This window comes from Procambarus clarkii, chromosome 43, assembly GCF_040958095.1.
Source record: "Procambarus clarkii isolate CNS0578487 chromosome 43, FALCON_Pclarkii_2.0, whole genome shotgun sequence".
NCBI classification, from domain to species: domain Eukaryota; kingdom Metazoa; phylum Arthropoda; class Malacostraca; order Decapoda; family Cambaridae; genus Procambarus; species Procambarus clarkii.
In genome coordinates, this window is record NC_091192.1 from 30767713 (window position 1) to 30793318 (window position 25606).

Below are 25606 nucleotides of genomic sequence, written 5' to 3' on the forward strand. Positions count from 1 at the left end.
GAATGTTACTTGGGGAATGCAGTCATCATCATATGATGATTTAAACAATTATTATCTGGGTTTTACATGTATGATGCACATATTGGTATAAAAGCTCTGTGGATGTAAATATAGAAAAATAAATGATAAAACTATCAGTGAAACATCGAAGGATAAAACATGAAGCATCAGCAAAGTCGAGCAGCAGGCATTGACAAGTGTCAGACGCCGCCATGCACAGCGCCTCCACCCAGTGAAATAATAAATATCCACTTATTTTTGCGTTTTTCTTACATTTTGCATACAAATTAATAATTCTCTAATGAAAAATAATTTGCTGAATTATTATTATCTTGTGCATAGGTGGATTTGACCATTTCTCCATAGCCGCTGTCTAAGGGTTAAGTATGCAGTACTGTAAAGTAAAATGAAGGAAGAAAAGAGGAACACGAAGGAAAATGGACAAATTGTTTATTTCCATCACAGAAGGGCACCCTTATCCTAATTAGCCTTCATAAGATAGATCACAGTTGTCGTATCTGGTGGAAGAGCAACACTGTTTCATCATCGCTTGATATTAACTGTTTACATCACGATGTGCAGGAGCATTTTCCAGTGAAAATAAACCTGCACCTCATCACCCTTCAAATTCCTCTAATTTAGAGCCTATTTGAACAAAATTATGAAATTTGTTGTAAAAATGGCATGCCGACAATGCTTGAATAATATATATGGTAGTATACATCTATCAGATAGATGGCTTGTCTTAAAAGTATCAATGTTTTATTAATATTGTATCTTTTCATGTCATGTGTTTCTAGTGAGGGTTTTGTTGTATTTAGATCATAATACTAATTATTAAAAATGGTCATTGTGTGTATAATAGTGTTATCTCTTTAAATGCCAGGCAATACTAATGGTGAAATCATTCTTAGGATGATGGGGAAATGGAGGTGGAGAAGCAGGTCACACTCACACAACGCTCCACACCACATGTCAACATTCTCAAGAATCTCGCCAACAAAACGGCAAGCACGTCTCAGGGTACACCAGCTTCCAAGAAAAGAATGTCATTAGAAAGAGAAACAAGGAAAAGGTTAGTTAAAGAATGTTTGTCTTGACTATATATACAGGTACAGTACTGAGCAGGAAGGCTGCATATCCTGGGAGGGTCCCCCTCTGTTGGTTCCTGAGCCTAACAGGTGGGTAAGTCAGGGAGCCTCTGGGGAACCCATAAGAAAGAGGATTTTCATTCAATGCTGAATTTCTATAAGGGGCTTACCTGGTGGCTCCCTCAACTTACCAGGTGGGGAGCTCGGGAAACCACCGAGAAAGTCCTCCCAGAAATCCAGTATTGAAAGTAATAAAATACCATTTATTTGTCCAGATCTTGTGTCTTGTTCTATTTGGCAACTTCCTTTATGTGAGGCAGCCATGCACATTGTGTCAAAGACTTCTTCAGAAGTACCTGAAATGTATTAAACAAATTGATATACTGTAAAGTATTATAATTATTTGTCTATAATGAAAGAAGCCTTTGCTATTTAGACTGTCAGGTCTGAAATAACTGAAGATTGTTCTCAGTAAGCACATACAGGTGTGAAATTAGAAGGAAAGAAAGCACAAGGAAGAGAGAGAAATTATTAAGTATACAAAAATACTATTTAGTAGATGTAAGTTTGAAGGTAGAGAAAATGGAGGAGACCAAAGTGGGACCACATCATGAATGTAGGCAAAAAAAAAAAAAATTAAATGCAGTGTATACAGAAAGAGGGAAGTCTCTTTACTTTTGTCGGTAACGATCCGTACTATAGAATTAGAATACTTTTTTATTTTTTTCTGGGGGCTCTCCGGAGCTATTCAGGCTGGATAGATATATATATATCTGTCTGGTATCAGTCAATGCATGGAGTTCTTGCCTACCGGGGACCACAAACCAGAACCTAGCCCCCTCTAGAAAGGCACGAGGAGGAATGGCCTACAGAGACCCGCCCCTGTGGTAATTACCTAAGTGTAGTTACAGGATGAGAGCTACGCTCGTGGTGTCCCGTCTTCCCAGCACTCTTTGTCATATAACACTTTGAAACTACTGACGGTCTTGGCCTCCACCACCTTCTCACCTAACTTGTTCCAACCATCTACCACTCTGTTTGCGAAAGTGAATTTTCTTATATTTCTTTGGCATCTGTGTTTAGCTAGTTTAAATCTATGACATTCATTCATCTATGACATATGGTTGGGAGCATTCTATGTCTGCCGTCGACCGAAACAGGCACCCAGAAAGGTAGGCGCCCCAAAACAAACTCCTATTCTGGTAAAATTATTGCAACCGGAAGCCGAACAGGTGGACAGAACTCCCCAAACAAAAATTGGCAAACTAGCATGATGTCATCATGTCACTGCGCCGCTGTCTGCGCAACCCCCCCTCCCCGGGAGGGGAAAGGGGAAGCCCTAGACCCATCCGCCGGCAACCCAACCTACAGTTCTTGGCTGATGGGAGGTGCGGTCATACCTCTGGCTCCAGTTTTTCGTTGCAGTTCAGTGCCCTGTGGTGTGGGCTGTCTCTTCAGGGGGTGCGTGAGCCGGGAGTGATATTCCACGGTACTCGAGCTGCATGTGCCTAGGGTCTCCTTCCCTAGGTGCCCTGTAAGTACTGCCCTTGGGGCCACCTTCTACAAGTCACCTTGGGATCTACCTCCACTGTGCCATTTACTGCTCGGTATTTGGCCGCCCGTGGGGTCAGCTGGAGTTTTTTCTTACCCTTGTTTGTCTCTGGGTAGGGGGTAGTTTTTGTCACTGGCCGGGGCGCAGGGTTCTGCACAGCTAGTTTTCACCATTAACAGCGGCCGGCCGGCTCTGTTCCGCCTGGGTACGCTGTCCTCTTGCGGGGTTTTTCTTTTGTTTTTGTTTTCTGCCTGGTGAGCGGGGTCTGCCGCTGTCATCCCCCATCGCTATTCTTGGGGTATATATATCTCTCCCATTGTGTGGGTGGTCCTCCTCGCTTGGCCCCCTGTGAGTGGATGTGTCCCGGGGGTTCAGCTTTAGGAGTTTGTTTGGTAGACTTGGGTGCCGTTTCGCAGTACCCTGCCTGGGCTTCCCTCAGCGTGTTACCAAAGCTAAGGGTCCTGGGAAACCCCACGGGGGCTATGTGGTCCAATATGTAACCCCTGAGTCCCCTCTCGCATCTTGCAAGTTTGAAGGTTGCTCTGTTCCCTTGTCTCAGGGGTGACACTCACCGGTTTTGCCTCTGTCATGCTGCCTGTTGGGTCAATGATCGTTTTGACCCGGAGTCGTGCAATGTATGCTGTCTGTATGTACTCCAGTTCACCCAAGCCACTGATAATGATATGCGGGTGCAGGAAGCTAAGGCGTTGCATGCTAGATTTAGGTTGCTGCAACACGCTTGGTTGGCTGCGGCCTCGGATGCCCCAAGACGGCCTCGTTTTGGTTATAGGGACCCGGACTTGGGGGTGGGAGTAGCTTCGGCTCTGGTTCCTTCCGCCCCTCCTTGTCCTTTCCCTTCTGTAGTTCCTTCGGGTTCCCCTCCCCCCCCCACCCTTGCTTCCGCCTCTGAAGCGTCTGAGGGGTTTCCGGGGCAGGGTCTAATTGGTGTTGAGACTCGGGCGGTCTTGGAGTGTCCCCTTCTGGGGTTGCAGTGGAGGCATTCGAGCCTGGTCCTTCTGCTGGAGCTTCTGGGTCTGGCCAGTGAGCCCCCATCGTTCCTGCTTTTTCAGCAGCTCCCTCCCGCCTTTTCTTTGGAGGTGGGGGGTTTGGAAGCCGGCTCGGCCCCGGGTCCTCAGGGTGAGGTTCTCGAGGTTGGGGAGGGGTTGGCTTGGGGGCCTTGGGCCCCGTTGGACCCCACCTGGGTTTTTCTGCCCTCCGAGCGAGGCTTGGTCTTACAAGGAGAGGAGTTCTCTTTTGCCCTCTCCGCGTATGAGTTGGATTTGGTGTCCACCCCACCTCGGGTTCGGTTCCGTGATCCTGCGGGTTCTTCAGTTCTGTCTTTCCGGAGGTTTCCGGCTTCTCGCATCTCGTCTTCTGAGGTGCAGGAGGCCTTGGTGGCTTACCTCCTGCGCGACCCGGATTATGCCTTCGTGATAGATCCGTGTTCCTTCGTGTATGGCTCTTCTAGTTCGTACTGGGTTCGTTATGAAGTTCTGGAGTCGTCCTGGTTGGCAGACTGTCCTCTTTTCTCATTGGAGGTTTGGCACACGTTCTGTCAGCATCTCGATACTTGTTTGTTCGCCCTGCGCTTCCACGGAATGTTTGTGTCTTGCAACTTCATGTGCAGGTTCCTTTCCTATCCTTTCAGCTGCCTTGATTGTGGAGGATTTGCGTCCTCGTGGCCTGCTTGCGTCGGCCCTGCATTTCTTTTCCCTCCTTGAGCGTTCCTTGTACTGGCTTGAGTTGGATGTGGGGGCGCTCTGGGCCACTGCCGGGTCCGGTGCGCTGCCTTCTGCGGTGCAGGCGTCATCTGCTTTGTTGAAGCTCTTCGCACCACTCCTGCATGATGCGGTTTCGCGGTTCTATGCTTCTCGCCTCGCGTGTCGGCAAGCGGTGCTGGTTTCTTCCTTAGATTCTGCTTGGGCCCCTGGCTATTCGGTTGTCTTCGTCTTTTTGTCCGTTTGCTGTTTGATGAGTCTGCTTTGGTGCAGTACCTACAAGTGGCATCGGTTAGTTGTCGGCCTATGTCTGAGTTGTTGTTGCCCCGGGGGGCTCGTGGGGGGGCTTCCCGGATGGGTCATGCCAGGGAAGAAGGGCTCGGGGGATCTTTTTATCATGGTAGGCCACTGGTGCCAGATTCGGGGCAGGCTCAGCCTATGGTTCCGGTTGTTTCTGGTCGGCGCAGAGATCGCCCTCTTCGCCGTTTGGGTTCTCGCAAGGTGTGTCGGCTCTTTCGCGGTTCGTCCCATTAACGGGGTGATGGGGGGGGGGGCGGGGGGCTCGCCCTGTTTGCTAGCGCCTGGTCCCACGATTCATGGGCTTTTTGGGTCATTTTGTGCGGCCTGTGGTGGCATTGGGTGGCTCCTCCTCCCTTGGGGGGGTTCGGGGCTGGCGGGGCAGGCCTCTTCTCCTGCGCTGTCGGGTCATCTCGGAGTGAGTTTACTTGGGTGTGGTCGAAATGATGGCTTCCCTCTGGTGGGTTTCCCGCCTGTTTCGGGTCCCCAAACGGGACTGCACAGACCTCCAGTTCATTCTGGACTTGTCCCGTCTGAACCTGTGGGTTTATTGCCTATTTATTGAGAGTAGGATGACTACTCTCTCCCAGGTCCGTCTTCTGTTGGAGCCGGGCGCTTGGATGGTGTCCCTGGATCTCAAGGATGTGTACTGGCACGTCCCTGTTCTCCCAAGGTTCAGGGACTGGCTCGGTTTTGTTGTGGGGCGTCAGGGTTACTGCTTTCGTTGTCTTTCCTTTGGGTTGAATCTGGCACCTCCCGTTTTCACACTCCTTACTCGGGTCGTGGTGTCCCGCCTGCGTCTGTTAGGTGTTCGTGTTCTGGCCTACCTCAACGACCGGCTGGTTTGGGCTCCCAGCCAGTCTGTGTGTCTGCTCACCAGGGAATTGGTTGTTTCCCAGCTCGCCGGGTTTGGGTTCTTGGTGAACTGGAGGAAGTCCCATCTGGTTCCCTCACAGGTTTGGTCTTGGCTGGGTCTGGTTTGGGACGCTCGCACCGCTTCCTTGTCTCTGCCTCCGGTGGCTCTGCTTCGCCTGCGGTCCTGCCTGCGCCTGTTTCTGAGGGGTTCCCAGGTCACGCGGCTGTTGTTTGAGAGTTTGTGCAGGAGCCTGAACTTTACTATGATGATCTACCCGCTGGGTCGGGTGCGGCTTTGTCGGCTGTTCTGATTCCTTCGGGGACAGCCCTTCCACCTCTCTCGTGATCGTTGGGTTCGACCTCCAGGGGCTTTGCATTGGTTGCTGCATCGCCGGCTTCCACTTCGAATTTTTTTGGGTTCAGTGCCTTGGCGCCTACCCGAACCCTCGCTTGATGTGTACACAAACACGTCGTCTCTTGGCTGGGGTTTTGTGACCACCGCTCACCAGGCCAGCCAGGGGTGGTGGGGTCCGTCCTCCCGTCGGCCTCACAGCATGGTCCAGGAGTTTGTGGCAGTGTGGATGTCACTCCGGAGGGTTCGAGTCGCTCGCAGATCGACGATCCGGCTGCATTCGGTCTGCTCCCCGGTGGTTCATTGCCTGAACCGAGGGGGGTTCGATGCGGTCCTAGGGTCTTTGGGGCTGGTCACTTCGGGTGACACGTCTGCTGAGTTCTTGGGGTTTGGCTCTCCTGGCGGTTCATGTCCGGGGGGTGTCCAACGTCCTGGCGGATGGCCTGTCTTGTTTCATTTCCCTTTCCATGGAATGGATGGTCGACGCCGCCTCCTTCAGTTGGCTGTGCCAGACGTTCGGGATTCCGGACAAGGATCTCTTTGCATCGGCGTGGTCGAGGCATCTCCCGGTATACGTGGTGCCCTTCCCCAACTGGGAGGTCGTCGGGGTAGACGCCTTCAGGCAGGACTGGGCAAGGTGGGGTTACCTGTACCTCTTTCCCCCAGTTCAGCTGTTGCTCCAGGTCCTGGCTCTGTTGGAGACTTACCAGGGTCGGGTTGTTCTTCTGGCTCTGTGATGCCCAGCCCAGCCTTGGTTTCAGGCGCTGCTTGCTCGGTGCCCGAACCTGAGGGTCTTCAGGTGGCTCTGCCTCTTTCAGCGGATCGGTTCAGCCAGGTAAGAAGCTGGTTCGGTCTTCTCCTTGAGTCTGGAGTTTTTGACTCTGGTTTATCATCAATTGTATGGTGTGCAGGTGGCGTCGTTGTTGGTCTCGACGGCAGTATGAAGTTTTCTGGCGGTCCTTCCGGTTCTTCCCATCACTGCGTAGGTGTTCGTCACTCTCTGCTAGGGTTGTTCTGTCCTTTCTCTCTTGGTTGTTTCGGAACCATCATCTTATACCCAATACTGTCACCTCGTATCGTGCGGAGCTGGCAGAGCCGCTTCAGCTGGCTTTCGGTGTTTATGTTACTTCTGCCCCGTTCCGCAAGCTTTCTCAGGCGTTGTTTCACCTCCGGCCTGCTCATGCGCCTCCTGAGCCGTCCTGGTCTTTGGACCAGGTGCTCTCGTTTCTCTCTTCTCCTCAGTTTGTTGTTGCCCCTTCCTTTCGGCATTGTTTTTCTAAAGCTCTCTTCCTATTGGCATTGGCTTCTGGGGGTCGGGTGGGGGAGCTTCATGCTCTCCCCCTGTGCAGGGGTTTCTGCTCCTTCGGTCCTGGTGGTCGTTTGGTTTGGTTGCAGCCGTCTCCTTCTTTTCTGGCGAAGAATGAAATGGCTGCTTGGTGTTGATGCTTGGTTGGTCAGGCTGGGAGTGCATCATGTGTTGTGTCCGGTTGCGGCTCCGCCGTTATTTGCACGCCACGGCTTTGGTGGCCATGGATGCGGTTTGGATTGACACGGTTTCCCTTCTTCCCTGTTCCCGGACTCAGGTCTCTCAAGTTGTCTGCAGGGCTATTAAGTCTAGCCAGCCTGCGGTTTATCCCCGTGTCCACGACGTTCGTAAGTTTGCGGCTTTGGCTGTCGTCTTTGGCAGCATGTCTTGGGTTGACATTCAGGCGCGGGATTTTTGGAGGTCGAACAAGGTCCTGGCTGCTCGCTACTTGGTGAATGTTCCAGGGCCAGGTAGGGCCTGCGTTGCCTTGGGTCGGTGGTTGCAGCCAGTTGTCTCAACTTCGCATTGAGGAGTGAGGACGAAGCGCCTCCTGGATAAGTCCCTGTTTTTTCCTTATCTTTGGCTAGTTAGCTCCTGGGAGCCAACGGGGCTTCCCCCAGAAAATCAGCATTGAATGTAATGAAACGCCATTTCCTGGATGAGTCCCGGAGGCTCCCTGGCATCCCTCCCTCCCTCTGGTCGACGGTGTTTTTCGTGCTTTTTGACATCCAGCCTAAGAACTGTAGGTTGGGTCGCTGGCAGATGGGTCTGGGGCTCCCCCTACCCCCTCCTGGGTAGGGGGGGTTGCGCAGACAGCGGCGCGGTGACATGATGACGTCATGCTTGTTTGCTAATTTTCGTTTGGGGAGTTCTGTCCACATGTTCGGCTTTTCGTCACAATAATTTCAGCAGAATAGGAGGTTTGTTTTGGGGCGCCTACCTTTCTGGGTGCCTGTCCCGGTCAATGGCAGACATAGAATGCTCCCAACCACAGAGTGATCTCTATAGGCCATTGCTCCTCGTGCCTCTCTAGAGGGGGCCAGGTTCTGGCTCGTGGTCCCCGGTAGGCAAGAACTCCATGCATTGACTGATCCCAGACAGATATACATATCTGTCCAGCCTGGATAGCTCCGGGGAGCCTCCGGAACTTGTCCAGAAAATGGAGTTTCATTACATTCAACACTGGTTTTTTAATTTACACCTAACACTAATGACTGTTTCCATTAAGTCAATACTCTAATTTTTCCCAGGGACGATGGGCGCATTACTTGTCGGTTGATAGATGACACTGGGGTGTCGGCTACAGATAAGAGATTGGAGTCTCTTAAAAGAACCAAAAAGAGAAAAAGTGACAAAGTTTCTTCACCTCAGGTATGTTATTTCTTGTTGTTCATGCTTTAGTTAAAACACCTGTGTTTCAGGTTATGTTATTCTTACTTTATACTGTAATTTATATAAGGAAAATGGTGAACAAATATAAAGAAAGACAAATTAGGAAATAATTATGAATATCAAATTTATTTTAATTTGTAATGGACAAATGAAATGGTACTCTTAAAATTTTTGTTATTAATTACTAAGCCATTTACCAGAATTAAAAAGCTTTTTCACAAAATTTGTATGTTGTGGTTGGTTTATTTTCTCCAATTCCACATTTCATAATGTGGCATTTATTCACATTAAATTCCATCAGCCAAGTGTTGTTTCATGCATTGTCCAGATCATCTTTAACCTTTAAACTGCGCAACACGTCATGTGACGTGTTGAGTAACTTGCACAAACATGTGCAACACATCAGATGACATGTTGGAGTACTACGCAAGATTTAAACGGGCTGCGGGCACACAGGGTTCACCTCACCTTCATCAGGGCTCTTGTAAACAGACCCCATTTTAAACAAAATTTGTGGGCTACATTCCCGGGTGTGAGGTCCTCAGTACTGAGTGAGCCACCAAGGCTGATGCACACAGCATGAGCTCACAGCACTGCTGTTCAGCTTGTGACCACAGCATCGCCTAAAAATTGCCATAATATATATGTACATACTATTATTTAGCGATGATAGTATTACATAAGACCCTGACTGTGATAAAAATGACCAGGATTCTGATAATAGCAGGATTGTTGTGATAACTAGCGCTGTAGTGGGAGGAGTAATCTTGGTGGGGAGGGAGGTAGCGTTCTCTGTCGACTCTGTGTGACCACCTTTTACTGTCTGGACTCACTATGCCAGCTTAGTTGTTCGCTATGGTGATTAAAACATGCAGATACTGTACTTATATATAAAGTCTGTATATAGTGAATAAAAGCAAAAACAGTATGGTGGGAGGAAGATGTGGACAAGTCAGGAGTCATTGAGGGAGGGAGTGGTGGTGAGAGGTTGACTGGCAGATGTGGTGGCCACACCTCGCTGCTTTTTGACTCGTAATATCAACTTAGTGGTTCGTTATGGTGAACAAAACATGCAGATACGTATATATAACCTGTGTATATAGTGTAATAACCAGCAAAGTATTTGTTTATTGTTTTATAAACACAATAATTGAATCAATAATATGCACACCATAATTTTGAGTACAGGGATGATTCACACATTTTATTATATAAATATATCACACTGTACACTATTGAATAATATTACAGCAAAAAAAAAAAAGAAAAATCAATCAGAGACATTGAAATAATTAGGTAATTATCTCTTTGTGGCCACTCCTGCCTGACAGCTGGGACTGAACAGACCGCCTCGGTCGCATGCTGAGTCGGTGCCTCTTTTTTTTGCCACTTCGCCGCCCTATAGCGGACAAAATATGCCACTTACGATTTTTTTATTATTTTTCCCATGATCCGGGAACACAAATTAACAGGTTTAGAAGAATTTTTTTTTTTTTATGCGCCTGTGGGTGACAATGGCCAAATAGCCCTTAGCAACACAAGGGTTAAGGGCATGGTAATCGTTAAAGTTTCTTGTCTATCCTAGTAGTTTGGCATCATCAGCAAGTGTAAAAGGTCTTATAAAAGTAGGTAGCTGGAAATTGGTTGTAGTGATTAAGCATGTATTTATGGCAACCATTGTATGGCAACCACATCTGTTGTGTGAATGTTCAATACAGTATACTGTATTTGCTTGTGTACAAGATGCTCCTATTCAATAATATTGTTCTGGAAGAGCAACTTTTAGTATGTTCCATTGCACATTTATTGAAAGGGATTTTAAAGTTCTTTTGGGGGATGATGGAATACTTAAGATTTTGTGCATGCAAATAAAATATGTTTGGTTTTCAGTGGGCAAAAGACATACCCTGTCTTCCGAAACAAAATGGTACTGTCTGTGGAATTGCATGACTAGACATGCGTATGTTAGTTCATGAATTGTAATGATTTTTAATGAATACTTGTAGTCACTGAGTTCCTACAGTAAAGTTGAGGGTTGCTCTAAATTGGGTGGGAAAGCCTTAATAAAGTAGGGGGTTATTATGCTTGGGTTACATGAAAAATGGTATGATTACTTAAAATATTTATAAGAAAAGTCTTTGCTTCATGGTTGACTAGGATGATATCGAGTCTCATCAGCGACGTGAAGAAATACTTTCCAACCGACTGGAACAAATGAGAAAGCTGAGGGAAAGGCGAGAGTTAGACAATGTGCGCTTCATCCGCTCAATGCAGATGTTGCAGTGCGGGATCAATGATCCTTCCTCCATCCAACAATCTTATAACAGAGATGAAGACTGGGGCATAACTGAATATAGGAAACACTGTGTTAAAACAATGCGAGAAAAGGCACAGGATTTAGAAAGGAAGCTGAATCATCGACCTGTAAGAGTAGCGAATACAGCATGTGAATTGTGTTTCATTCAGTAGTGTTCATTAATTAGATGGTGTTTCACTTAGCCTTACTAACAGTTACTACAACAGTAAATGTTCAGATTTAGTTTTGTATTAATTTTAGTAATATTTTCTTGAATCACAATTATGCGATTGATTAAAAATGGTAATGTCTTCTCACAGACATAATAACATGGAATAAAAACCCACACTTACGTATTTGTGAATTTATGTAAAGTTTTACACCAAGTCTTTCGCACTTGCTTTGTTAAGGCCTGAGATGTGGTTAGGACGAGACTTGCATTTCAACGACTAATGCCATTAGTCGTCGAGATGTCTCATCCTAACCACATACTCAGACCTTGACAAAGCACTCAGGAGAGTGTAAAAGACTTGGTGTAACACTTTACATAAAATTCACAAATACGTAAGTGTGGGTTTTTATTGTATGTGATTGACATTATGTTATAAGGTGAGTACTTTATCTTTACAATATATAATTATGGAAAATGTGTGTGTGTGCACTTAGTTGCATACACGAGTGTAATGGTCACTATATGTAACGCCTTTGTGGTTGGTGCCTGGCCTTTGTGCCTGGTGCCTGGTCTTTGTGCCTGGTGCCTGGCCTTTGTGCCTGGTGCCTGGCCTTTGTGCCTGGTACCTGGCCTTTGTGCCTGGTGCCTGGTCTTTGTGCCTGGTGCCTGGCCTTTGTGCCTGGTGCCTGGCCTTTGTGCCTGGTACCTGGCCTTTGTGCCTGGTGCCTGGCCTTTGTGCCTGATGCATTTTCAGATATATTCTTGATGTTGTGAATGGATTTGGCTTTCATGACCCCTTATTTCAGTGCATTACATTGCTGACCCATTTGGAGTATGGGTCAGCAAGTGTTATGTCTTTCTTATTTGCATTTTCAACTTCCACTGATATCCATTTTTTTTCTCTCAATTTATAGAGATTCTTTGTCTAGGTGTCTTATTTTGTGCTTAATGATAATATACTGTACTCCTTTCTCTCCTCTTAAGGCATTAGATTGACTGTTCTTAACCTATCCTTTTATCTTTGTCCTTTTAATTCCCTTCAATTTAGGTACTAACTTTCTTGCTAACTTCCATACTTGTACAATTTGTTTTCTGAACTGTTATTTGCTGCCTCCTTTATGCAATGTCCAGCTCTTCCCAAGGACAGGACTAGACACAACTGGTTTATGTCGTCACTCCCAGCACAGCAGAGATAATTTGATATATCCACATCAGGTTATAGGGGTGAAGGAAATCACTGGTGAAAAAATATCCATCCTGGAATGATCTCCAGAAGGTTCAGGTTTATGTATATACACTTGAACACCCCCCCCCTTCCCCCACCCTCCAACGTTGGCAGTGGACAAAAGTGTTAAGTACAAATGAATGAACTTCTCTAGAGGTCCTATCCTTTGGGGGAAGAGATAGGAATTATCAGGAAAAAGCACCAAGCCATTACAACTATATAGCACTTGAATGGGTCAGGATAAGGATTTGGGATGACATGGGGGGGGAAAGGAATAGTGCCCAACCACTTGGATGGTCGAAGATTGAACACCAACCTGCATGAAGCTAGACTGTCGCTCTACGGTCCAGCCCAAGTGATTGAGGGGCTTTGGAGGAGCTGAACATTGTCTTAGGGACAACTTTGTGGCCTTTTCAGAAAGGAGGATTTGTCTGCACACACACACCCATGTTTTTGTGACTCAAGAGATGTGGATTTTATGCCGATGTGTATTCTAGTACTGCTCAAACATGTGCTGTGTAAACCATTCTTGGAGTCCATGATTTTGATTTTTAAATACTATTCTTATGATTCCCAACTTCCTATGTGCTTCAAAGTTTTCTCTCTCCAATTCATGAAATTGCATTTTCCTTATGGTATAAGTTCCTTCTTGTATCCTGTCATCTTTCCCCATCTTCATCTTTTATTAGGGGATTGAACTCTTAACAGCATTTGTCTGCCCCTCGGGCAATTTGTCAACCTTTTCCTGCAGCATTATCAGTTCTTGCCTGTATGTGCATATTGGTAAACAAGATTGATTTCTAGCACATGCCTCTTCATTTGTGGGCATATGAACTGCACTAACTACTGTGCTTTAATCTGACACGATTAAAAAGGATGAAGTACTTGCCGCTTGTGCTAGAGATTGTTTTTAGACCAGTAGATTAACAGTCACCACTTTGTTACTTCACTTTTGAATTTTTCATGATCATTTTAAACTTTCAGTGGCTTGTAAATGTGTGTAATGCTGGCTGTTGTAAGGTGTACAAGAGCCAGCATATGTAATTTGTTTACAGTGTGTTTATTAGATATTCCAGATTGAGTATGGGAAATCCTTTAATTTAGGTGTGTTTATGCTTATGATGCAGCAATAATTTTGTGTTTAAATTATTTGCAAGTGCAATTTTAGTATTAGCTTAACATTTTGTAGTTAATACTAATATATTGTCATGAATTATTACATATTCTAGAGCGAGTGTTTCTTCAGTTTTAATAATATAAATTTTTATAACCTAAGGTCTGTTATCCTAATGAATTATAATTTATTAATGTATGTCATGTATTTGGTGAATTTTGGATATAAATTTACTTTATGTAAATATTATATATATATATAAATATATATATTTTGCTATAATATTAAAGTCAAACTTTGTCCATCTCAGGAGAGAGCAGCAGCCGAAGACTATATGAAACGGGTACAAGTGGATCAATCTGAGGATTTTAATGATAAGGTGAAGGATCTGGAAGCTAAGTTTACTGCAAACTCCAGCACTCATGCATTGGACAAGAAACCCAAGGTAATGCTTAAGTTACCCTATTTGCAATGTGATCATATTACAACAAATTAATCTTTCAAAAAATCTTAGTTTAAATACCTGAGAAATTCCTTAAGCTATTCTAATACATTGAAGCCACAAGAATGAGAAAATATTGATGCCATTCATTGGGATTGATTCTTTCAACAAAAACATGACAAGCTCAAAAGTATCTTGACCAGAATGTGTACCTGTTGGACTTGGGTCTAAGTTGGATAGAACTTTTGGTTACGATACTTTCTGAGCTCATCGTAGTTGAGTCAGCAGTGTGTGTGCCTGTAAAGTCCAGGAATATGAGGTCAATCCCATCTCATGGCCTCAATGTTTGATTAGCCATTCTAGCTATGTTACTTGTTTCTTTCCACTAGGTAAAGTGTTAATCTAATTACTGTATATATCCTTGGAGTCATATTTCAAGTTGCCAATGTTCAGCTTCTCTGAGTATTGCATTCAGTCTCACCCTACATGTAACAAGATCCACAATGTCCTCCTGGACAAAGTCTATGGCAGTCAGGCAGGTGACAATCTTGACACTGGTGTTGCTGGAAACTTATGCTGTCCCCGCAGGATTATTAAAGATGCTATCTGGCTACTGGAAATATGTTTAGGCAATCCTGGAAGGGCATAACTGAGGCCAATTCTGCTGAAAGCACTTTGGTCAGAAGGTCCAGGATAGATTGAGCTTTAATTTAGTAACAGTTTGGTATTCTCATTTACCCTGCAGGAATTTTATCTCTGTGGAAATGGTGTCAAAGGTTACCTGCCTGACTGTAGTGTCCTGAGGACACAGTAGGTCTTAGAAATGCCTAAACTGTTTAAAAAAGGTAGGAATTATGGTAGTTCAGTATGACCGAGGTCATTGGGAAAGATACTGATACCAGTACAGTGGTACAGAGGATCCTCGACACTCAAACAGCTTCCAACTCAAACAATTCGGCACTCAAACGCTGTACTCACCTAGTTGTGCTTGCGGTGGTTGAGCTTTGGCTCTTTGGTCCCGCCTCTCAACTGTCAATCGACTAGTGTACAGATTCCTGAGCCTACTGGGCTCATATCTACATTTGAAACTGTGTATGGAGTCAGCCTTCGCCACATCACTGCCTAGTGCATTCCATTTACTAACTACTGACACTGAAAAAGTTCTTTCTAATGTCTCTGTGGCTCATTTGGGTACGCGGCTTCCACCTGTGTCTCTTTGTACCACCTGTGTACCACCCGTATTAAATAATCCATCTATGTCTACCCTGTCAATTCCCCTGAGAATCTTGTATGTGGTGATCATGTTTTCCTGAGCTCTTCTGTCTTCCAGCGTCGTGAGGTGCAGTTCCCGCTGTGTTAATGTTCGGTAGATTGACTGTTTGGCAGTCAAATGTAAACATGTGTCCGAGATGAGTCAGTCTTCCAGTAGCTGTCATTCAGTGTACAACACCACTAGACTTCTTTACACTTTCTCATGTTTTCTTTGATATTTTTTATATTGTTAGTGTAAATAAGTAACCATTTCTTCTAAGAAAGTTAGTTCAAGTTAGTGATAGCAGCCAAATAAAAAGAAAATTAGTTAAAATGACAATAGATATGAAAAAAGAATAGGTTACCTTGAGGTTACCTTGAGGTGCTTCCAGGGCTTAGCGTCCCCGCGGCCCGGTCTTCGACCAGGCCTCCCCTAGTTGCTGGACTGGTCAACCAGGCTGTTGGAAGCGCCTGCTGGTCGTGAAATATGAAAGTGGCGCGTGCATGTTTGCTCTTGGTACTGAGTTTGGTATACCTAATCTGGTTCTCTAATAAAAGAAATATGTTCAAAAGGAGGGTGGGGGGGAAAGTAAAGTTTCCTTGAAAAAATATCACTGACACAGCTATGATAATGGTAGGGAACTCCCCTGCTGAAGAATACCATATCTTTTCCTCTGCCTCACCACCTTTCACATATGCAATCAACTCTCCTGAGTGCAGATAAAGGTATAGAGCATTTGTATTTATTTCATTTATTTTTTGTATTAATATATGTATTTTTGTTATTTGGAATGGATTGGTCCAATTTACATTATTTCTAATGGGGAAAAGAATTGTTTGGCACTCAACCGACCTTTAGGAACCAATTAAGTCTGAATACTGAGGTTCCTCTGTATTTCACTGTATATTAGAATTATTACCACCTCATATACAGTACTGTAATGCATCATCACAACATTTATGAAATCCCATAGCATAGCAAGGTAAATGTTTAGTGTGAGATGTTTAGAAGAAAATTGTTATCTTTGATTATAATTAGCATGGGCTGACTGCCTGTGTGGTGATACTAACAAAGCATTAAATCACACAACAGTATGTAGTGAGAAGGATCACAGTAGGCATAATATTTTCCTTGTACAGTAGTGCAGTGGTTAATGTAGTTGGTTCACAACTGATTGGTCCTGGATTTGAGTCCCAGACATTGCGAGCCATGGAGCACTTTTCCTTACATCTGTGGTGTCATTTCACCTAGCAGTATGTAGTCACCTGGGAATTTATAGACTGGTTTGGGTTACATCCTGGAAAATGGCTGGTCATTGGCCAGGGGGACCACGATAAACTTTACAGGCTTCCAGTCCCCAAACAATGGGAAACCATTCATAGGTAATTCACTGCTTAATTCAAGCATACCCAAAAGCACTACTGACAAACATTTTTCTCGTTTTTCCTAGGACCTCATTCGTGCCATTGGTAAGATAGAGAAATCTGACTGGAATATGGTTGCTATAGAGAAGAAGATGCATGAGAATAAGTTTGGTATAGATGCACAAGGAGAAAAGGAGAAAGTTCCCAAGTGGAATAGAGATGCGTATGATGACAAGGTAAGTCATGCAGTTCCTAAACCTTCACTATCAAAAGGCATTGGTCTTTCTGTCTACAACAAATAATTAAAGTGTATATGCTATCTTTTCTTGTTAATTCGTATTATATAGGGCCCATCCCTCACCGAGTTAACTGGATTTCCAGATTAGCAGGAATTCTTACTGAGAAAAGGCCAAAAATGAACATATTCGCAATATTTTGTACCACAACCAACATAATTTGTATTTTCACACACACACACTCACTATACATGGTTAGGGGAGGATTTTCACACGCTAGTACAGTACTTACAGCATTCAAACAATTTAGTGACGAGAAATTTCAGCTTAAACTTGTTGGAGTTTGTCTGCTTCATTGATGTAGGGCTTCACTTGCCTAATCTAACCTAATGTAACACAACACTAAAATTACTTTATATGAGCTTGGCAAGGTTAGTTTTAATTGCCAACTGCTGAAGCATCACTACAGGTAGTTGAAAGCTCTTGGCTTTCTGATTAGTCAAGGAAAAAAACACTTGACTAGAATATAGATCATTGATAAAACCTCAAGCATTAGAATAATGAATTAAATATACTGTACTTTACCATTATAAAGTGCAGGTAAGTAGGGCATCACAAGAAATAGAACATTTGTGTAGGATAGGGAGGATCCAACATGGACGACAAAGACCAGTGAAGGTTACCTTTCAAAGACGTCATCTGGTAAAGTATATACAGGCAGAAAAGAAAAGATTAAGGGATCAGGGATCACCCAGGTGTTCATTGACTGGGACATGAGCAAGGAAGAAAGATTGGAAGTTGAGAGAAATAGAGGAAAGATGTGAAGGGAAATGGAAAGGACAGGAAATGGGGTTGGAAGGGAACATGAAGTGAGACCATGGCAGATGGAAGATAATCGGACACAGCAAGAATGTAGGCCTAATCACACTGGTGAGGAGAGAGACCAAAGGAATGAGTGTGTGTGCCTAGACCAACACTAACAATTGCCACCCCTCCAGAATAGGACTAGCCGAAAGGGAGAATCTATCCATGGGAAGAAACTAAGCAGCCCATTAGAAATACGTAGTATAAAAATTTGGTATAATAAATGCAGGCAATATTTCTTATGTTTAGTGGGAGGATGAAGATGAAGAGCTGTTGACCCCTGATCAATACAGTGTGCTCTGATTGTGCTTATGGCATTGCTACTCTTCACTTTGGCTATTTTGCCCTTCCTATCATTCCTCTCACTATGTAGGTTTTGTTGTTCATATAGTATTTGGGACTTGCCTTTCAAGTATTTCCATATGTGTGATGCAAGAGCCGAATGAGGACTATCTGGAGGGTAAATATATTTTTAATGTTACTGATGGCTAGGGTAAACTTTGTATAATTTTGTTAATATCAGATGGTAGTCAACTTTGTCAAACTATATAAATATATAAATAAAAGTAAATCTGCTTATTGATTCATACTTGTTCTATTATTTATATTTTTATTATTACAGTTTCACAACATAGAAAGACGATTAAGAGAAAATGGAGAAGATGAAGAGACTATTGCCAAATATAGAGATATAGACACATCTTTAAAGAGGTTGGAAATGAAGCTGCGTGAAGGGTCAACTTTAGAGACTGGAATGCGTGGACAAAACAAAGTCTCTAACCTTGCATCTCAACTGTCTTCCAAGCTAGAGAAGAAGGAACCTGAGAAGGTTTTAATTGCGAGACAGGTAGGTGGTTTACTGATATTTTGTTAAATATTTACATTTTGTAATTATTTTCTGCTAACAATGGAATTATAACAATTGCTAGCTAGATGTGGAGATATTACCTTTATAATAATTTCCATTGTTGGGGACAGACTACTGACCTTCCCCAGGATGCAACCCACAAAAGTTTCCATAACCCTTTCACCGCTAAGGGGGTCCTGAGGACATTTACACCCCTGTGCGCAAGAAGAAAATATTCTAAAAAATTATTTCGTCTTCTAAAAATGTTAATTTGTGTTCCCTGAGCATGGGAAAAAAAAATCATAGGCGACATATTTTGGGCACAATAGACCGAGGAAGTCTGGCAAAAAGTGGGCGTTGACAGAGTGGTCGTCAGAGCCGGTCAGCGTCACCCGAGCTGACAGGTGACAGTTGTCACAAAGATATTATCACCTACAGGCATACCTCAGAATAAGAGTTTAATCCGTTCCTGGAGACGCCTCGCCTTCCGAAAACTCGCATTCCGAAGTTAATTTCCCCATAAGAAATAAAGGGAAATGAATTAATCCGTTCCTGACTACCCCAAAAACCCCACATCAAACTAAATTTTTATACCTAATTTACCTAATTCATCTAAATAAACCTACAAAACTGTGTTCCAGTTATTACTTACCTTGCTGTCGAGTGCTGTAGGCGTATGGAAGATGGTGAGGAGGGGGAAGGAGGAGAGGAGTTACTGTTTGGAAGGGGAGTCCCTTTCCATAATCACATCACATAACCCCATGCCTTGTAACACTATGGATACCACTTCTCTTTCTAAATTTTTCAAACCAGCCCCTGCTTGCCTTAAACTCTTTCTTATCTGCATCACTCGTTGCAGGGGTATTCTTTAGAAGGTCTTCGTGCAACACCCTGGCTTTCTCACAAATAATGGCCTCCGAAACACTATCACCCCTCAACTCCTTGTCGTGTATCCAAATTAATAACAACTTTTCCACTTCAAGTATTTCTGGTCTTTGTGCCATTAATGTTCTTACTCCTTTTGCCACTTTAGCACCCATAATCTTATTTTTCTTCTTAAGTATAGTGCATATTGTTGATGTGGCTTTGTTGTACTGCCTACAAAGTTCAACAACACGTGTACCGTTCTCATGCTTCCGAATGATCTCTTGTTTCTCCTCTATTGTCATCCTCACATGAGCTTTCTGGCCTTTATCCTTACCACTGGCTTTCTTGGGACCCATGGTGAGATATATAATAACAAATTGTATAGACAAATCACCAAAAATCCAACAAAACACTGAAAATCCGCGAGAAGAATTGATGTGGGGGTAGTCACTGAGCGCGAGACAATAATAAACTGAGGGGTGGCGGGGCGGAGGGTCGACGATCGCCGAACCACCACGCGCTAGGTCGGCTGTACGCGTATCAACAAACTCGCGTCCAAACTCGCCTCCCGAAGTAACCATCGCCTTCCGAGACAAATTTTTGGAGTAAATACACCTCGCCTTCCGAAAACCTCGCATACAGGGACAATCGCATTCCGAGGTACCACTGTAATTATTTCAATGTCTCTGATTTATTTTTTCTTATTTTTTTTTTTGCAGTAATATTCAATAGTGTGTGGTGTGATATATTTATGTAATAAAAGAGGTGAATCATCGTTATACTCAAAAGTATGGTGTGCATATTAATAATTCAATTATTATGTTCATAAAACAATAAACAAATAGTTTTGCTGTTATTACACTCTATACACAGGTTATATATAAGTATCTGCATGTTTTGGTCACCATAACGAACCGCTAAGTTGGTATTATGAGTCGGAAAGCAACGAGGAGTGACCGCCACACACCAGCCAGCCACTCGTTGCCACTCCCTCCCTCAACAACGCCTCACTCGCCCACTTTCTCCTCCTACCATCCTGTTTTATACTTTATTCACAATATACAGACGTTATGTATAAGTATCTACATGTTTTGTTCAACACAACTGTACAACTAAGTTGATATAGTTAGTTCATGCACTAAGAGTCGTCGCTATACGCACAGTCAGCTGGCGGCTCCCTCACTCATTCAAGGTCACACGCATTAAACTTTCTCCCCCCAACAATACTGTTTGCAGTGTTGATGCTTGGTTTGTCAGGCCGGGGATCCACCACGTGTTGTGTCTAGTTGCGGCCCTCTGCCGTTATCTGTGCCCCACGGCTTCTGTGTCCGGGGGACACGCTTTGGGTTGATCCGGTTTCCCTTTTTCCCTGTTCGCAGGTTCAGGTCTTTCGGGTTGTCCGCAGGGTTATTAATCAAGCCAGCCTGTGGTCTATCCCCGTGCCCATGACGTTTGTAAGTTTGCTGCTCTTGCTGCTGTCTTCGGCAATATGTCTTGAGCTGACATTCGGGCACGGGGATTATGGCGGTCAAACAGGGTCCTGGCTACCTTGAGGTTATATGGATATGGTTACCTTGAGGTGCTTCCGGGGCTTAGCGTCCCCGCGGCCCGGTCGTCGACCAGGCCTCCTATGGTGCACATAGTTACAAAATAGTTTATCTAAACAGGATGATGGGTTGGATTATCAGGTGAAAGTAAATGCACCTAACCCTTTTTGTCGTGCCCAGAGATGAAACACAAGATCCTTGATTGTGAGATGAGGATGGGAGCCACAGCTGCTTCTCCTGCAGCTTGGCCTAAGACCATTTTTGTCTCATCATTCTGACTACCTCACGTTTGCCACAGACAACCATCAGTTTCATAACTACTACAACCTGGCTGATCAAGCAGTCTTTCTGAAAAATTGTCAATTGTTTTTAAATATCCAGTTACATGCAGCATTAATTATAATTGCTGGAAAAACAAATAATTATGGGCATGTATACCCTAATCCAAACTAAATGATAAATAACCTAGGTACAGTAATTGCATGGTAGTTGGCTCTGTTCTCAACTCACAGTTGAGGGATCCCAGGTTTGATTCCCAGGTAGGACAGAAATGGTTGGTCATGTTCTCTTTCACCTAATGCCTCTGTTAACCTAGCAGTAAGTAGGTACCCAGGAGCTTGGCAACTGTTGTGCGGTTGCATCCGAGAGAAGGCCAGTATTTTAACTTGGAGCCTGGGACCTGAATACAAGCCTAAAGTGTATATACATTGGCTTCCAGTCCCTGATAATGAGAATGAACAATTATATATTCTTGGTCTTTTTATTTTGTATCCTTTTCATTTTCTTTATGGAGTTGATTATAAAATATGTATTACATCATACCTCTATCTCTTTCTTGGAGTAGTTATTGCGAAGAACTTTGCCTGTTAAATGACGATGAAAAATTGTGTTCAAGTGTTTTTAACTAAAAAAGTGCTTTGATGTTTTACACTTTCCTGTCATGTCATCTCATGTTCCAAAAATTAAATATTTCATATTAAGATGAAAGATAATGTTCATATTATCATATTAAATATTTTTCATATTAACAAGAATATTATCTTTCATATTAACAATAATACAGTATTATCTTTCATATTAACAATAATACAGTATTATCTTTCATATTAACAATAATATTATCTTTCGTGTTGGCAAGAATGTTGTCATCATTTGTGTTGGCAAGAGTGTTACCTTTTGTGTTAGCAAAAAATATTATTTTTCAGCCTACAAGACCGATGGTGCCCTTGCCTACTTCTGGATCTGACCTCTGCCATTTTTGTGGCAATCGGGTATATTTAGTTGAAAGGCTAAGTGCTGAGGGAAAGTTCTTTCATCGTCAGTGCTTCAAGTGTGACTATTGTGCAGCTAACCTTAGACTTGGTAAGTTGCTATGATACTGTGCTTCTTGGTGTAAGTATAAAAGGGATTCAGATGTATTTGTAGAGAGAGAATAAGTTGACAAGATAAGTTGAGAAGGCATGCAAGAGACCGTAAAGCTGTACAAGGCAGAAAATAAATCACAATAACGTAGCTTGACCAAATAACTAGATCCACGCATCTGTAATGAGTGATGATATTTTGACCCATCCATTATATTGTCACTACTTGAGGTGGGGTCCAGAATGAGCTGAAATGTTTTCACTTTCATTTCATGTGTAGGTTGGGTTATCTGTGCAAGTCCATTATAAATGTGGAGAATGATATGTGAAGTGCTGCAGAAGATGTGGAGTATATATGGAGAGGAAGAAATGCTTTTAATGAAGTGTTCTTGGCTATTCCATTTGGCTTCTCTTTCTGGATTAAAATTAATATATCCCATTGTTGGAAATGGCCATCCTATGACTTCAGAAATAAGAATTTATTTCTGTATTGTCTTGTAATAGATTAGTTGCCCCCTTTATATTTCTATTATATTTTTGACATTGTCCTGTGGAAGTTTATTAAATATTTTACTCTTAACAACTATACCAGCACCCTTTAAATTATAGGGAATTACATTTACGATCGAGAGGGAAGGTTTGGAGGGAAATTCTTCTGTATTCCACACTTTGGCTTGACCCCACGTGCACGTGGTCTGCGCCGAAGACCGGAAGATATCGACAATACCAAGGAGAACATATTTCCTCCGGCTACCACAAGTACACCAAAGCTACAGGTGACCATTTTAACTAGTTTTGTTAACGTTAAGCATTATTATCATTACTATAGTTTTATTTCCTTTTTTTATATTTTATGCTTTTGAAGTTTTTTTTATATTCGTTAATCTAGATCAGGATTGTCATCTAATTTCTACTAACAAGTTGACTTTGGAGCTGGACACGAAGTGCTCATGGCTGCATTTAAAAATTTTTCCAATCGTATGTAAGACGATGTTTTACTTCTGCTATAATGATATTTAACTGATGCTTAATATGTTTTAATATCATTTTTGAAACCATACCAATAACATGTTACTTTTAGGTTAATTTATAACTTTAGGTTATAACTTTTCCCAATAATCATAGTTTGTCACAAGGGTCGACAGTGTGAGAGTCACACAGGGTTACCTGACACATGTATCACTTGAGGTCACATGTCACATGTCACTTGAGGTCATGTACACCACCATTGTGGGGTACACACCACCCACCACACCACGCATTAATCTTGCACAGTGAAATGAAAAGAATGTGATATATATATATATCTATGAATGTATTGAAGTATACAATGGGATCAAATCTGCCTCCCTGAGCTCCTCGGGAATATGGTTCAGTCAGTAGTAGTGCGTGTGCTTGAAGAGCTCATAGAAGAGGTTTTATCACATCGTATTGTTGTTTAGGCAATCTCGTCTAAATGGCAGCACGTGACCGCTGGTCCCCTAGCTAACATGACCACACTGCACATTGGGATACAAAGCTACCCCATTAGTATCTTTGTATTCAAAGGCTTGTACTCAAAGACACTAGCCTTCAAAAATCATATAGAAGCTCTCCAATACACATGCCACACAAGCAGGTACAGGTACTCAAAAACATATTTCCTACCCCACTAGTGTGTGTGTGTGTGTGTAGGCTTCCAGATATATAGCATATACCAAATAAGTGTTTAAAGGTGTACAAATTTATAACATGCCCCACAAGTTTGTACACATGTAATCCCTGCATGCTATGAATGCCATTTAAATAAACCTTGGATATTTTGGTCATAATGTTAAACATTCATTTTCAGGTGCAGTAATTTATTTCTCGAGTATTAATTGTTCTATCTTTCTCTCTTGATGTTGCAAGTACATATATTAGCTTATATCTATTTTTCTGTTCTTATGCCACATAGAATGCTTTCATGATTAATTGTATAGCTACTTTAAATGTTCAACTCGGATTTAATGTTCCATTTTGTGTTCTTAATCTTAAGATTATTATTTTAACATACTTATCTGGTTTAATTAAAAAACTTTCTCTATACATTATTTGAAATTAGAATAATGCATGATTTAAACTTCATTAAAGCATATTAAACTTTAATATTGCACATCTTTATAAACTAGTGTACCAAAATATAATTATAGTAATTAATACTATGCTGCATTTATTGCTCATGTGCACACTGCATGCACACACCACACGCACACACCACACGCACACTGCACACGCACACACCACACACACACACCACACGCACACACCACACGCACACACCACACGCACACACCACACGCCACACGAACGCGCGCACACCACACAAACGCGCACACACCACACATGTGCACACACGCACACACACCACACGCGCGCACACAGTGAGGAGAGAGGCAGAAAGAAATTTTTGAAATGCAATGATTGAATTAATGAGAATGGAATTAAATTTACAGTGTATGTAAACAGTTAATTGATAAGAGTCTGTGACATTAACACGAGAGTATATATTCGCTTCATGAGGAGAGGAGGAGGGGATAAGCTCTTTCATAGCAGTCAGAATTGTTCGAGTGACATTCACACTTCCAGGAAACTGAGGCATGCTACACGAGGGGATTAGCTAATAGCCTCAGGGAATACGATGTACTTGACTGCTGCAAACCCCCTTCGACAGTGTAATAGGTCTGCTCCCTGGAAAGTACAGAAAACTCGAGCCTCAGTTTTAAAGACAAACTTTTTGTGGTCATGTAGTTAGAATACTCAACTTTCCAGTGGGTTATAAGCTCTTGGTAGTCTAAGGTTGGAACCTTTCATGGGAATGAGTCTTTCTGATGCATTCAGCTTGCGGTTTATGCAAGTGTCTTTAATTTTATATTTATATATAAATTTATATATTTATATACTATATAAAGTTGAAATTTAAATATTTACTTATTTCTATTTCAACAAGATGCATATATTAAATTTATTAAAAAACGAAACAAAAAACAGCGTTGAATGAAACGCCATTTTCTGGGTGAGATCTGGAGGCTCCCTGGAGCTATCCAGGCTGATATGCTAATGTCAGGCTTTGGCATCAGTCATGTGTATGGAGTTCTGTGGGTCTACAGGGGACCACGAGCCAGAACTTGGCCCCCCTCGCAGAGGCACGAGGAGCAATGACTTATAGAAACCCCGTGTGGTTGGAAGCATTCTATGTCCGCCATTGACCGGGTTAGGCACCCAGAAAGGTAGGCATCCCAAAACAAATCCCTATTCTGGTTAAAATTGCTACAAAAAGCCGAACAAGTGGATAGAACTCCCGAAAAAAGAAGCGAGCAAACGAGTACTGTATGACGTCACACATTGCCGCACCGCCGTCTGCGCAGCTCCCCCATCCCTGGGAGGGGGAAGGGGGATCCCCAGACCCCCCATGCCGGCCATCCACACCCCAATTCT

General features: G+C 43.2%; 1 protein-coding gene across 6 annotated transcripts in view; it reads left to right on the forward strand.

Annotated features, from left to right (window-relative positions):
* Positions 1 to 25606, forward strand: part of Mical (Molecule interacting with CasL) — a 309683-nt gene that overhangs the window by 192729 nt on the left and 91348 nt on the right. For 5 of the 6 annotated variants that reach the window (XR_006772583.2, XR_006772585.2, XM_045738829.2 and 2 more), the window contains exons 15-22: positions 915 to 1075; positions 8422 to 8542; positions 10721 to 10987; positions 13681 to 13815; positions 16515 to 16664; positions 18151 to 18375; positions 21995 to 22151; positions 22760 to 22926. Coding sequence is in view for 3 of the 6 variants with exons in the window: in XM_045738829.2 (XP_045594785.1) it covers positions 915 to 1075; positions 8422 to 8542; positions 10721 to 10987; positions 13681 to 13815; positions 16515 to 16664; positions 18151 to 18375; positions 21995 to 22151; positions 22760 to 22926 (1383 nt within the window). In the remaining 3 variants the exon portion in view is untranslated. The remainder of the gene's footprint in view (positions 1 to 914; positions 1076 to 8421; positions 8543 to 10720; positions 10988 to 13680; positions 13816 to 16514; positions 16665 to 18150; positions 18376 to 21994; positions 22152 to 22759; positions 22927 to 25606) is intronic. The other variant, XR_006772586.2, reaches the window with a different exon arrangement.